General features: G+C 42.2%; 2 protein-coding genes across 3 annotated transcripts; one reads left to right on the forward strand and one right to left on the reverse strand.

The window, feature by feature from the left end:
• Nucleotides 1-108: 108 nt before the first annotated feature.
• Nucleotides 109-6,684, reverse strand: optn (optineurin). Of its 2 annotated transcripts, XM_034131370.1 has the most exons (13): nucleotides 6,553-6,684; nucleotides 5,609-5,733; nucleotides 5,216-5,415; nucleotides 4,931-5,089; nucleotides 4,633-4,817; nucleotides 4,335-4,437; nucleotides 4,130-4,245; nucleotides 3,721-3,870; nucleotides 3,404-3,488; nucleotides 3,152-3,310; nucleotides 2,926-3,068; nucleotides 2,622-2,704; nucleotides 109-1,153 (listed from the first exon to the last, which is right to left on the reverse strand). In XM_034131370.1, exons 2-13 carry the CDS (start codon nucleotides 5,727-5,729, stop codon nucleotides 1,044-1,046), a joined length of 1,614 nt encoding a protein of 537 aa, XP_033987261.1. In that variant the 5' UTR covers nucleotides 5,730-5,733; nucleotides 6,553-6,684; the 3' UTR covers nucleotides 109-1,043. The 2 variants fall into 2 exon arrangements, with proteins under 2 accessions (XP_033987261.1, XP_033987260.1); XM_034131369.1 differs by lacking the exon at nucleotides 109-1,153 and having other exon boundaries at nucleotides 2,471-2,704.
• ccdc3a (coiled-coil domain containing 3a) lies at nucleotides 6,607-13,695 on the forward strand. The gene is made up of 4 exons (XM_034131371.1): nucleotides 6,607-6,691; nucleotides 7,168-8,449; nucleotides 8,876-9,053; nucleotides 12,425-13,695. The coding sequence occupies exons 2-4, from the start codon at nucleotides 8,043-8,045 to the stop codon at nucleotides 12,728-12,730; spliced, it is 891 nt and encodes a 296-aa protein (XP_033987262.1). The 5' UTR covers nucleotides 6,607-6,691; nucleotides 7,168-8,042; the 3' UTR covers nucleotides 12,731-13,695.
• The last annotated feature ends 402 nt before the right edge of the window (nucleotides 13,696-14,097 follow it).

Consider the following 14,097-nt stretch of genomic DNA (forward strand, 5'->3'; position numbering starts at 1 on the left):
CTCAAATGATCAATATACAAATAAAACAAGTGTTTTTTTTAAATACCTGGTCGGAGTCATAATCCTTCAGGTTTTGTTATTTCGCAATATAACGAAAACAGACAGAAATGAGCAGATATTTTTATTTTATTTCAGAGAATTACAACAGAATCAGAATTTCTCCTATAATCAGCAGGGTATTGATGCCTCCTGCTTATAGACATACAAAAGCTACCATACACAGTGATAGGCTGATTAACAAGTTAAATACATTGCATTTTAATTTACAGGTATCACCCACTGAGTCAAAATAAAATACATGGTATATTTTCTTTATAATAAAGTGCCTACATGTTTCGTGCTGTCTTTCCCACCACCACCAACAACAACCATTAGCTAAAATATCCTCTCAAAGGAAACAAAGATTAGGAATTTCAAGACAATACAAAAAAATAGCCTTCTGCAACCAAATACTTGGTTAACCAATAACAACTGTAAAGGCTGAATTTAAGTGTGCATGACAGACAGCTCATTGCTCAAATCGTATCAAAGGGTTTGAACTGTTCATCTACAGCTTGGTTCCAGTCAAATGACAAAAGCAAAAGGAAACCCAGTATTTTGTTATAGTCCAAATCTTTATAAGCAATCCTCAATTATATTTAAATGAAGTTGTGTTGCTATACCAGAGGGATAGGGCCTCATTCACAAACCTTTCTTAAGGAGAGTTTTTTTTTTTAAAACCCACTTACACAGCTTTTGCAAGACCCTCTTTAGACTTTATTCTGTACAGTCTTGCCTTTTCTCTTCACTGAAACAGAAACTGAAGAGTCTTCAGTCCATTTACCTGCTTATCAAGATCAACTGGCAAACTGCTTCAGATTACGAAGACAAACAGAATCGTTATGAACAACTCTGCGGGTTAAGAACACACACAACTTTGCAACAAACTTGGTAAGATATATTGGTGAATGAGGCCAATGCGAGTCTCAGGGATATGAGAGGAGGTACAGATAAAGAAGGGGAAGACTCAGATTATTGTTGTTGAAGCTTGTAATGGTGGTTTTCTAGATGATGCAGTCCATGATGTGGATCTGCAGGGAGTCCAGGTCTGGCAGGACCTCATTGCACTTCGGACAGGCGTGTTCGGGAATATTCCCCTGATGCCAGTCAGTTCCTGAGAGTCAGAGACACAGATTATAACCTGAACATGCTGAACACACAATGTCAATTAGGAAACAGAGGAAAACTGTGATGCAAAAACAGTTTTTTTGTGGAGTTACGTGCTTGTATTATTTATAATTTGCCAAGTGTCAACTGTCAACAACCTCCAAGTAACAATAAGACAAGAAATAGTTCCTGCTAGCCGTTTCCTTCCTCCAGTCTTTATGCTAAACTAGATTATAACCTGAACATGCTAAACACACATAGCTGTAAGCAGCTAGTAAACCTAGCTAAGCTGTCAATTAGAAAACAGAGGAAAACTGTGATGTTAGAGCTAGAACATCTCCTCCTTGAGTCCAATATTGACTGTTTGGGAATATCGGAATCTTGGCTAAAACAGTCGTCACCATCCACTCTTGTATCTATGTCAGGATATAATGTGTTTAGGAAGGACAGACTGAAGGGAAAAGGAGGGGGTGTGTTGCTTTATGTGAGGAATACCTTTACCTGTAGGGAGATTGCACTCCCAGCTAATATTGTGTTTAGCATGTTCAGGTTATAATCTTCAGGCTACATATGCATACACACACACACACACACACACACACCACTCTCGGGCCCCCTGGTAGTCACACGGCTCCATAATATAACTGGCAAAAATGTAAGAATGTAATGCATCGGCCTACAGTGGGAAAATGGTTTAATCTGTTGGAATAGAGTAGAAATATCAAATATCACTACTTTTCTTCTAAATGAAATGCTGACATTACAAAATGCATGGTTTTATACTGCAATGGCAGTGAGATCAACAAATGTGGTCTGAATGGAAGTCAATGAGGCATTTTTGTAATAAATAATGAAATAATTCAAATAATTAAACAGGCATTTAAAGGGTTAAAATCCAGAAAAGTATTGAATGTTTGCTAGTTCTGAGTACGTTATAAGTTGTTTATGTGATTCATGAAACAAAAAGTAGAAAGAAATATTGATATATGATTTAATAGAAGTTATTATGGACGTGTACATTTTTGCCACGAAGGTGTCCAGAGGTAGTATCTGACACTACGTACAAAATAATAATGCAGTGAAATCAATTTTGTTGCTAATCTTTGACACATCCAAGACTCTAATAACCACCAAAGTTCCATCCCTCTACTAATTATTATATTGAAAGAAATTCATTTTTTGTGTTTTTTTGTCATAAAGAATGAAATAATTCAAATAATTAAACAGGCATTTAAAGGGTTAAAATCCAGAAAATGATTGAATGTTTGGTAGTTTTGAGTACGTTATAAGTTGTTTAAGTGATTCATGAAAAAGTAGAAAGAAATGTTGATGTATGATGATTTAATAGCAGTTATTATGAGCGTGTACATTTTTGCCACGAAGGGGTCGAATGGTTGAAAATTTGAGGACGGCACAAGGGTTAAGTGGAAGTATGCCAGGAAGACAATGCTCAGGAAGTATAAACACAGCTGTACCTCTCCCAACCAGAGAGGCTCCGGCTCCGTGTGGATTTCCTCCCAGTGACACATGTCTCTTCTGCATCTCGGTCAGCGAGTGCCTGTGGACAAACACAAGGCAAATCATTCTAATTATTTATGATGTGAATGATAAAGTGATTAGCCATGGGATTTATGCTTTGAATATCTAATACGCAAACAAATCAACTATATACTTGTTTATTATCATGCAAGATTTCCCACGTGTCCTTGTTGCCCTCATGATGCAGTTGTTCCCACTCACTGTTTACAGCTAGTGTTAAAATTGTGTTTGATTCCTCACCGGCCCAGCGAGTCCATCTCGTCCTGCAGCTGGTTGTTCTGCTTCTTCACATACTCCAGCTGAGCAGCCAGACGCTCCCTCTCCTCGTGGAGTTTCTCCCTCGCTTCCCGCTCTGCGTAGAAGTCCGAGGAGTAGACCTCAGCCTGCACAACAACAGAGCGCTTGATGAAACATCACTAAACTGATAGATGATAGATGACAGACGCTTGGCCTCACAGCAACTCACCTGAGCCTTGAACACGGAAATGGTCCCCAGTTCCTCCTCCTTCTTGAACATTTCCTGCTTCATGTCATCAATGTGGTTCTGTTTCGCAGCCAGGGCCTCTTCGGCAGCAGTCAGACGTTCCTGCAGCTGCTCTGCCACCTCCTTCGCCACCAGCACAGACTGCAACACCACATTTCACATACTTTAAACTGCAATTGGTCTGCTTTGGTTATCTGTTGCTAAAAGGCTCCTTGTTATGCTTCATAAACTGACCTCTCTCTTCTTCTTCTCCTCTTTGAGTTCATTGTAGTCTTCAAACAGCTTGGTGTAGGCATCCTTCAGAAGGGACATGTTGTTCCTGTAAGGAAAGGAGGAAGGAAAAAGGGAGGAAGGAAGGAAGAATGGAAGGAAGAGAGGAAGGGAAGAGGAAGGAGGGAGAGGGTCAGCATTAAAATCAGTGACATAAAGAAGTATAAATATATAATGTTATTACTGCGTAGTAAAAAAAAAGTTAGGATAAGTGTTCATGTGTATGCACGCGTGAGTAAGTGTGTGTGTGTGTGTGTGTGTGTGTGTGTGTGTCATCGGACCTCTCCTCTTCAGTCTTCCTCTGCTCCATCAGGTTCTGAGCCTGCATGCTGTCCACCTGCAGCTTCAGCCGCTCGTTGACAGAAAGCACTTCCTGTTTGTCGGCCAGCTGAGCCTTCAGAGTGACAACATCCTGTTCCACCTCCCGACACCTGTACGCAAGAGCAGAGATAAGGCACACAACGAACGGGGTTGGAAGTGTCATTGTTGTTCCTTTACTACATGTATTACACATTAAGACAGTGTGTGTGTGTGTGTGTGTGTGTGTGTGTGTGTGTGTGTGTGTGTGTGTGTGTGTGTGTGTGTGTGTGTGTGTGTGTGTGTGTGTGTGTGTGTGTGTGTGTGTGTGTGTGTGTGTGTGTGTGTGTGTGTGTGTGTGTGTGTGTGTGTGTGTGTGTGTGTTGGTCTGACCGGTTCTGCAGGTTCTTCTTCATGCCTTCTGCTTCATCGAGCTTGGACTGGGCATGCTGCAGTTCTTTGAACAGCGTCATCATCTGAGACTTCATGTTCTCCACCTCAGATGCTGCCTAACATATTTGCACAATGACACACAAACATTACAATAAGGAAACCTAACCTTGCACACACACATCAGTGGACCGCTACCTCTAAATACCTTTTCTTCTTTCCCAGAATCCTGCTTGGGCTCTGTGGGCTCTGCTTGGGTGGTCTGTGTTGATTCATCCACAATAGACTTCCTCTCCTCCAGCTCCTTTATTCTGTCGGATCATTTGTTTGAAAAAAGATATGTCAGAGAAATATGTCATTTACTGCAGATTTAGTCAGGTTTACAGGAAAAAGAGCAAGGAACCCCTAAAGGCCTGACTTCCTGTTTCTTGCTAAGCGCTTTAGCTTTCATGATGTACTATAATTAGATTATAACATGGCGTTATAACAATGTTGTGGTGCCGTACCTGGCGGCGGCAGACTGCAGCTGGGTCCTCAGCCCCTCGGCCCGCTGCGTCTCGTCCCTCAGAGACTGCAGCAGCTGGCTGACGGTGGTCTCCTCGCCCTCCAGCCGGGACCCCGTCATGTTCAGCTCCGAGTGTCTGCTGCGCTCCAAACCACACACACTGTTCACGCCGTCCACACCTCCATCCTGAGAAGAGAAACAGCCAGACATTTGGTTTCCAGCCGTGTGTCATTCCATCGAAATAGTAGATAGAAATCGGATTCTTCGCTATTGCATGTTATATTTGCTTAACTACTCACGGAGACTTTGAAGACCTCGATGAAGGAGTCCTGTGAGTCCTGCTCGGCCTTCAGCTGCAGCTCAGAGTTCATGGCCACCAGGTCGTTCTTCTCTGCCTGCAGGCGAGCAACCTGGGCACGCAGGGAGTCCAGCTCCGCACTGTGATTGGACGACGCAGCCTGGAGACGACATCACAGAGAAAGAACCAATTTAGTTACGGTAATTGAGGAACACGTAATAAAAGGAAGATCATTTGAATAAATTGTAACAGTTAATAATTAACAAATGACCAGTTACACCCTCACCAGCAGACCACCTCCTGCCCCCCCCTCCTCCTGCTTCATCTTGTTCAGCTCCTGGTTTTGGACTATCAGCGCCTCCATGCGCCCTCGAGCTTCCTCCAGCTTGCACTCCAGGAAGTTCCGTTCCTCCTTCTGCTTCTCCCGCCACGCTGACAGACCCTCAAAACGCTCCTTCATCGTTATGTTGGTCTGCCGCAGGGCCTCTGAGTAAAAGACACACACGGAGAATTTGAATTATAACCTTTACAATAGCTATTATAACTCTCCTGAAAGCTGCTTATCACATTAAACTTCCCTGACAGGAACACAACGTCTCCTGCCCTTTGACCCTAGCCACTGTGGCCACGCCTCATTACAGCATTATAGCAGCAGGCCCTAACACACAGCTGGTCTCACCTTTCAGGTCCCGGTTCTCCTGGATGAGCTTGTTCATCTGCGTCAGGGTTTCCTCCTGTGTGCCGCACTCAGTGTGAGAGCGAGAGATGTCGCCATTCATCACGGGGCCTTCAGACGCCATGATGCTGAGAGCAAAGGGATTCAAGAATAAACGAGAGCTTGAAAATTGATATAATATTGCTAAAGACACAGTAACTATCAGAGGAAATAGTGCAGGTGAACTTCATTTAAACCTTCATACGTCTTATATCTAATAAACAACAATTCAATGTAATGAAGACCCTCTCACTTCCTCGCTTGTCAATCACTTTGCTTATCTGCACTCATCATGCTTTGTGTTGTAAAGTAAATTCTAAATACTGTAATTAAAGCTGTAGCAGATTTTCTGTTTGGAATATTGGAAATATCTGTATGGAGAAAAGGATTTATGTCCCACACCATGAGTTACAAGGTGAAGAAATGAAACCATTGACGATATGACATCAGCAGAAAAGCAGCATACACGATCCAATCAGGAAACCACGTGACATCCACTTGATGACTAACAATAATAAAGCTGTATGTTAACACCCTGTGGTGTACTGCCTTCTTCAACTCACGCGATGACCAATACTTAATAATACCAATAATCACCAATAATAATACTAATAACAATAAATCATTGCCATCATAATAATAACAATACAGGAAATATCATGGCTCAACTTAACACAGTGAACACAGTGGGAAATATGCTACTTTAAAACTGCCACTGAATACTACACACGTTCCAGATGTAGAAATGGGTATATATTTGTTTATAAATAGACGGACAGTGTTACTTTCGCTTTCTTCAGGCGGGCCTGTCCGATGGAAACACTGAAAAGTTACAGTAAATTACACAACACGGATGTACTTTAAAGTGCGTCACAGCAACGAAAGACAGGAAGAAGAGTTAGTCTCACCTGCTGAGGACCTGTAGCTGCTGTCAGTCTGATGGTCAGAGTTTCACAGCAGCAACAACAACAACAGGACAGCCGGACAGTCTGTCAACCTTCAGGTGCTGCTGCTTGTGGATCAACGTCGAGAAACAGAGCACTTCCGGTGAGCGCTTTCAAAAATAAAAGCAGGTTATACCACTTTCAGAGGTAGAATTATTCAACCCTTTGAGATGAGAAAAACGTTGGCTACTAGTAATACCACAGTGTTCAAGTACACACAATCTCTGGTGCAAGAAAAATATAAATGTTTGCTTAAGTACATTTACAAAACTATTAGCATCAACATACATTTTCAAACTTTATATATAAGTAACACATTATTGGTTTTATCCAATGATATGAAAGAACACTTTCTTTTAGCCTAACAATTCTATATTTGGGAAATAACTTTATTCTGTTGTAGTCAATCCAATTATTCAATTATATTCTAATTATTGTATCGAATGTTATTGTTAATCTAGGTTTTGTAATGTAAGGGAAATGTATTCAAGCAGCTCAAATGTATGCTCTTATTGTGAAAGCTAATGTGTCTTACATCCTGTCCATATGAAACTAACGAAGGTCTCTACTTCCTTGCAGTGACGTCGCTCATCAGTTGCACGTGAGGGTGGGAAATTCCCTCCGGAGTCACCCTGTAAACAAACTGAAAACACGAGACTTACATAATAATTGTAATATATATGATTTGAAAAAACAAATAAAGTTGACTGTAAAATATAAATGAATTGCAAAAAGCTCATAAACATAAGCTAAAACAAAGCCTTTATATGTATGTAATAAATGCATGTTGTTCATGTCAGTGTCCAGTAGATGGCAGTGTTTTATAAGCTTAAATTCAAAGCTGCAAAGATTCACTCTGATGTAGTTGCCTGTAGTTAAAGCAAAGTGCCAACTGGGTGTCACACATGCACATGAGTGTCAACCATTAGTATCTTTGAAATTATATTTTAAAAGTAGCTTGTGTTTCATAACTCATTCACATTATTGATAAAGGGTTACAGACTGACTGAGAGGAGGTGTTGACAGAGGAGGTGCAGAATAATAGAGGTGGTGCAGACTGACAGAAGAGGAAGAGCAGACTGTCAGAGGAGGTGCATACAGAGGAGGAGCATGCATCGGTAACACAGGAGAAGGTTGGAGTGCAATATGTTTCTGCAAACTGATCTGACCCCTTTAAGGACTCTGGGATAGAGGAGATGTGAGTCTGCAGGTGGTGTTAATGGACCAAATCACTGTGATCGAATTTGTTGTCGTTTTAATTACTTTGTGATTAGTGCTTTTGGATCCATGAAACCATTACATGTCTGGTTCCATTTTTTAACTCTACTTCTGTAACTTGGCTGCTTGGATGGACTGCCCTCCAGCATGAAGTAGACACATTACATTTTCTTTCTCAATTGAAGCATCACCACCGGGTTTAGACCAGACCTGTAACCCTTCTGGAGGTCTTCAGAATGTTTCCCATGTCTCTCCTGCTCGCAGCGCTTGGCGTTTTTGCGCATCTGGAAACTTTTACGCACGGCTGCCAGCTCCCCTCCGAGTGGCGGCCGCTGAGCGAGGGCTGCCGGGCTGAGCTGGCGGAGATCATCGTGTACGCCCGAGTCCTGGCGATCCACCGGGAGCCCCTGGGCGGCGGGGCGGGCAGCCTGTACAACTCGCTGCCCTTCGGCTTTGGGGATGGGTACGAGGGCGCGGAGGAAGGGCTGCTGTACTCCGCGGAGGTGGAGATGCTGTGCGATCAGGCCTGGGGCAGCATGCTGGAGGTGCCCTCTGGATCCAGGCTCAACCTTACCGGACTGGGATATTTGTCGTGCCAGTCCCACACCGTGATGGAGAACAACTCCTATTTTTTCTTCCTCAGGTGAGCTGCAAGGCCTGCCTGGACACATTTATCTAAGTAGTTCAAACTGACATGGGGCTTAAACACCAATTCAAACTGCACCTACAACAGTTTAGAGTAAGTTTTATTGTTGCAATTCAAGTTAAACAGCATCCTATTTGCACTTTGCAAAACAATCTTGAACTAACAGGCACAACATCTAGTTATGCTCTTTGTTACAGTGTATTTCCATTAAGTGAGACTTTAAATATATTTATTATCACTGTCATCTATCAGTCTGCTCTAGTTGCTACTTATGTCGCAGAAGAACATTTGACAGGCAATGCTAATGTTATGCTCATTAAATATCTTTAGATAGCATTCCTTGCTTTTGAACTGCGTCAGCCATTAAAACAGCTCCTTCTGTACATCCCAGTACTATCTTCTCAGTGTTTATCTCCTCTGCAGGATGGATGAGAACTACAACATCCTCCCCCATGGTGTCAACTTCCAGGACGCCATCTTCCCCGACACATCCGACAACAGACGCATGTTCTCCAGCCTCTTCCAGTTCTCCAACTGCACCCAGGGGAGCCAGCCTTTCCACACCTTCAGCCCTGAGTGGGAAAACCAGGAGGACAGCAGGGTAGGACACCACATTGTTGGTCTGCACGGTTACCATGGTACCAAGAGTTGTAACCCTCAGAACTTCCATGCAGCATGATGAGTTTAAAAAAATATATATCTTCTTCAGTCAGGTCAGCTTTTCTGTTGTTTACAGAGGAAGTAAACAAACCTAACACCTTCTCTTTACCACTGATATAACAGATTGACAGTCAAAAACACACACATACACACCTTTTTCAAAACAATAGAGGATTACTTTGGTAGTGAAAAGTTGATGAAAAAGATTCCAGTCATGGGATTGGTCACATGCTATAAACAGTTGAAGATTAAAGCAGTTGCTGATTGGTCGAGGTCCAGGTCCGGCTCCTCAGGCAGACAGGATACTGGCCTATCCAGAGGTCAAAGGTCAAATAGCACAGATCCTCATCCTGGACAGGCAGCAGTTTGAAAGTGTGTCCGTCTGCAGCCTGTGTTTCTAATAGCATGAAGCAATCGCCCCTCTGAGGGAGTTGTGCGGGTCACACTTCAGACAAGACAGGACACGGCCGCTGCACAAGTCTTTGGCCTCAATTAGGAAGGATACCAGGGCAGCTGTTGAGCTTTTCCTTCTGTTGCACTATCATTACAGCAACTTCAAAATCACCGGGTTTGTGTGAGAGTTGTAGACTTTTACTAAGTAAAGACACAATATTAGGGTCTGCAACATGACAAATACTTGAGTGCTGTCGGTTTTGACTTCATTTAGAGCTGACTTCTAGGCTAGATCACTCAAAGTCTTTGCTAAGAAGTGCCAAGATCCACTGGTACCCTCCTGGAAGAATAACAAATACATATAGTGACAGGCAGGCCTTGACTTTGAGGAGGACGGGTTAATGCTTCCCAAATGAATTTATGGCATTTTGTTTATCGTCAAGTCAAAAGTTCAGACCTTGAGGAGTGGTGCAGTGGTTGGCGTCTTCCTCTGGCTTCCTTCACTGCTATGCCCCGCAGGCTGTAAGGAATATAGTAAAGATGAGTAAAGCAGAAGCCGCTCGCTCATTTGGAGGACGAGCACTCGCATGTAGACCTCCGGGCATGGCGGGACAAAACAGGTGTTTTGTACCAGGAATGTGTGGAGGATGATGAGATGGAGGGACATCCTGGCACTATCTCCATGTTTCCTTTGCCTTTTTTTTTATCGGATTAAAGGCATTAGACTTATGTTTTGCTGGTCTCTAATTAAAATGTAACATCACTATCTTAATAAAGGATCTTCGGATGTCTCTGAGCTGAGGTTTCCATACATGGTTCAGCTAGAGTTTAAACATCAAGCATCCCGTAAAGTTGTGTGCTTCTGGTTTTAGCCTCGTGGGAAACAGACACCCCTCCAAAAGGAAAAACTAGAGACTTCCTCCACTTCTCTGCCAGAACCTCTAATTAGCTTCTGTCAAAGCCTCCTCTTATCAGCAGGGCAGCTTTGACCATGATGCTGCTGTAGGCCAACTGTTTATTACAGATTTCCTTTTTTCTTTTATTTCAGAGATTCTGTCTTTTTTCTGATTATCTGTTGCACTTAGGTTACAGCAAGATAGAGGCAAATTCTCCAAATACTTCTTCATCAGCACAATTCCAATGTACATGCATTATAATGATTAGATTGCAAGGGTTACTCCAGTCATGTTAACACTTTTAACACGTTTTCTGACTCTCATTAACCTTTTATGCTACACAGTCTGCCTCTTCAGGAGTTACAGCTTCCACTTGTTCCGTCACACACACACTCAAACACACACAAAAATTAAAGTTAAGAGAGAAACCCTGGCTTGTGTATTTGACGTCAATGGTGAGGCTTTAAATACATGAATGTGTTTGTGTATGTGTGTGGAATGGAGTGTGTGCAGGGTTGTTTTGTGTCTTTTTATTAAGTTGGAAAGAGGAATCAAAAGTCTGCAAAAAAAAGGGGGCATTGATCTCCTGGCACAGTTAGGGGTCCGTCTAATTATGACGTATCTGCAGACAACTTTCTCATATGACACCAGTGAGACTCAACGAAAGACAGTTAAACCAAAACCATTAGCTGAAAAAAGCAAAAACATGCAGCTCGACAGAATACTGTCTCTATAAACAACATTATGGTTATGTGCAATGCGGCTTTATATGCATTTCAATTAATTTTGAAAATATAAGACCTCCTTAATTATTAAGTAAAGTGTTTGAAACTAAAGACACTCTGTTCCTGTGTTAACATATTCGTATACTTGAATATGAGGACATTTTGTACATGTATATGCCTTTACATGTCTTTTAAATTCTGTTTATACAGATGATGCTTAACAGCAGGCAGGTACTACCCGGATGTTTTGACAGGTGCTGGTAGTGTGTGTGTGTGTGTGTGTGTGTGTGTGTGTGTGTGTGTGTGTGTGTGTGTGTGTGTGTGTGTGTGTGTGTGTGTGTGTGTGTGTGTGTGTGTGTGTGTGTGTGTGTGTGTATGTGTGGGCCGCCCCACTGAGAGTCTTCCTTTGAGCGTGAGGCAGTGTTGGAACTGTTTAAAAAAAACGTACTGATTTTATTTAATCTGGATTTGACTTTTGTTTGGATAGATGGGGAGAAAGGGACTTCCCTTAAAGGCTCAGTTGTTGTTTTCAAGGTTTTCAGATAACCATCTCTCTCATGTCTATGCTTCCACTGTGGTCATTGTATTTAGAACATTAAAACTACATTGGAAAAAAATAAACATGAATCCTTTGTTGCATGTTAGAATAACAGCATTCACCTTACTCCACAGAACTCACTGTAGAACTTTTTACAAAAACTTTCCTTAGCAACACTATCTCCAATGAAAAGGTTACTTTTATTGTAGCTGGCCCTTTAATACAATGTATATAGTATTTTCAGAGAAATAAAAACACTTTTTGCATTTAATTTTTCATAGCATGCTCAATCTTCGGGCTGTGGACTGTATATCTTAGCAGAACACCGCCCATGATTATACATTATTTAGATTGTCCTAGGTTTGTATGATACTTTGAGTGCAGTGGAACGTGAAGACACATGCTTTCCCTTGTTAACCCTTCTGCCTGAGGTCAGCTTTGGTCTGAAAAAAGATTAGGGCCCCTGACATCGAAGTGCGTGACCCTCATATTGTCTGGAAAGGAAGGGAGGAGAAGGGGGTGAAACATTAATATGACACAGACACCACTGGTCGGTAGTGAGCTTGTGTGGATAAATGTAAATGACGAGGGTCAGGACCTCCACTAGTTCCTCATCCTCCTTCCATCCAAGTGTGTGAGGCTGCAGAGGAGAAAAACAGAGCTGTGGACATCAAAGGAGCAACTGGTTCTTTACAACAGTTTGGTTTGCCTGTAAAGATAACAACCCTTCTGATGTTAACATATTTTCGGTTTTCTCCAGCTGCTGTGCTCCTCAGTGCAGGCCGCACTCTTCGAGGAGGAGGAGCGAGGCCGCAAGATGCAGGAGCGCCTGGAAGTGGCGGAGAGGAGGAACCGGCAGCTGAAGGAGCGCGTTCGGAAGGTGAAGCGCTCCCTGAGGAAAGCCCGCAAGGCGACACGCAAGGCCGAGCAGGAGGCAAAGGAGCTGAAGGAGAGGATGAAGGATGCGGAGTGGAGGGTGGGGCATCACCTCAACTCCATCACACCGGAGGAGCCTAGACCTGGGCGATATGCAAGCACGACGATACGTAAGAGAATGAAACTTTAGTTTTAACCTGACTCTTACTGCCTGCCACCTGGACTGAAACATGGCCGTAGAGGACCAGAGACTGCTGGGCGGTCTCTGTGTGAGAGACAAAGAAATAGAAACTGTCACAAAGAAAGTAATAATGTACGTAGATTTTTTGTAAAGAAACGTTTTCTTATCTCTATTGGTTCCCTTGTTGCTATTATACAAAAGCGATGTTCATTCCTGGCTATCACATGTTTCCCTGGAAGAGAATAATTAGTTTTTTCCGTGATTACTCTTGCAGGTGGAGCATTACTGATGCTCTGCTGGATTGTACAATTGGACACACTAGCCGCTCTGTGCTTGCTCAGGCCGTGATCACAAACACAAAACAAAGCTGAGCAGCCTGGTCTCCGAAAATGTTTGTTCTCATACCACTAAACCCTGTTGTCATTCTCGTCGGTTGAAACACATTCTGTCTAAGATTACATTTGTTTAATGTATCACAAATATGTTTTTAATTAAAGCCCAAATGTTGTACCTAACTTCTGTAACCTGAGTAAGGTAACAAACGTGACTATACTCCCTCAGAATATACATTTCCCTTGATACATAATTGGGAATGCAGTTTAGTTGTTTATATTTTTTAGGAGACAGTGTTGAGCTTTGATAGTTACAGCAGGAGATTTTTGCATAACTAAATAAAAAATCCTTAAGATTTGGAAGTCTGGATTTGGAAATACTTAATAGCATAAAATGTTACACATTGATGCAGCTTTTTGAAACATATGTAAGACAATTTGCAACAACTAAACACCTGGTGAACCAATGTTAAGCAACATTACTTTTGAATGATTAATCAACTTTCCCTGACCTACTGTGAGCAGAAATGTATGAAACTAGGAACATTCATTTATTATTATTAGTTTTTTTCAAGTTTGAAACATGAGCTTGTATATGGATATTTTTGTATGTATGTTTTTTGGATAAATATTGAACTTGGATGAACATCTGTGCGTGACTATGTTTAACAAAGACCATTAACATCTGGGTCACTGGGGTACAAAAAATAACAAATAGCCACACGCACTAAGCGGATCAGCATCACGCAGAGAGTGTTAAGAGAGGTTAGGATCATAGGAGACATTGTACATGTGTGTGTGTGTCTTACAGGGAGAGAAAGGGATGTGTGTTTGCGTGTGTGTGTGTGTGCATGTCTGGTCCATCAAGTGACTGGAATGTGTTTGTGTGGGCAGCAATGTTCTGAACAGCAGGATGTCGCTGAAATATTCTTCTGATTCAGTCTGGAAAACTTAAACTGTGGAGGGAGGAGAGGAGCCGTCACATCACAAGACCACTTCAAATGCAAGAAAACAGATCAGCCACACAAAAGGCGATGGATAGAG

Source organism: Trematomus bernacchii, unplaced genomic scaffold, assembly GCF_902827165.1.
Source record: "Trematomus bernacchii unplaced genomic scaffold, fTreBer1.1, whole genome shotgun sequence".
NCBI classification, from domain to species: domain Eukaryota; kingdom Metazoa; phylum Chordata; class Actinopteri; order Perciformes; family Nototheniidae; genus Trematomus; species Trematomus bernacchii.

Bases quoted from the DNA above. Each gene is read 5' to 3' on its own strand.
- ccdc3a (XM_034131371.1), top strand. From the start codon at position 8,043: ATGTTTCCCATGTCTCTCCTGCTCGCAGCGCTTGGCGTTTTTGCGCAT. The intron at 8,450-8,875 runs GTGAGCTGCAAG...TCTCCTCTGCAG, and splicing joins TCCTATTTTTTCTTCCTCAG to GATGGATGAGAACTACAACA. The intron at 9,054-12,424 runs GTAGGACACCAC...GGTTTTCTCCAG, and splicing joins AAAACCAGGAGGACAGCAGG to CTGCTGTGCTCCTCAGTGCA.
- optn (XM_034131369.1), bottom strand. From the start codon at position 5,729: ATGGCGTCTGAAGGCCCCGTGATGAATGGCGACATCTCTCGCTCTCAC. The intron at 3,489-3,720 runs GTCCGATGACAC...CTTTCCTTACAG, and splicing joins AGGAAGACTGAAGAGGAGAG to GAACAACATGTCCCTTCTGA. The intron at 3,069-3,151 runs GTGAGTTGCTGT...GTTGTTGTGCAG, and splicing joins TTTCCGTGTTCAAGGCTCAG to GCTGAGGTCTACTCCTCGGA.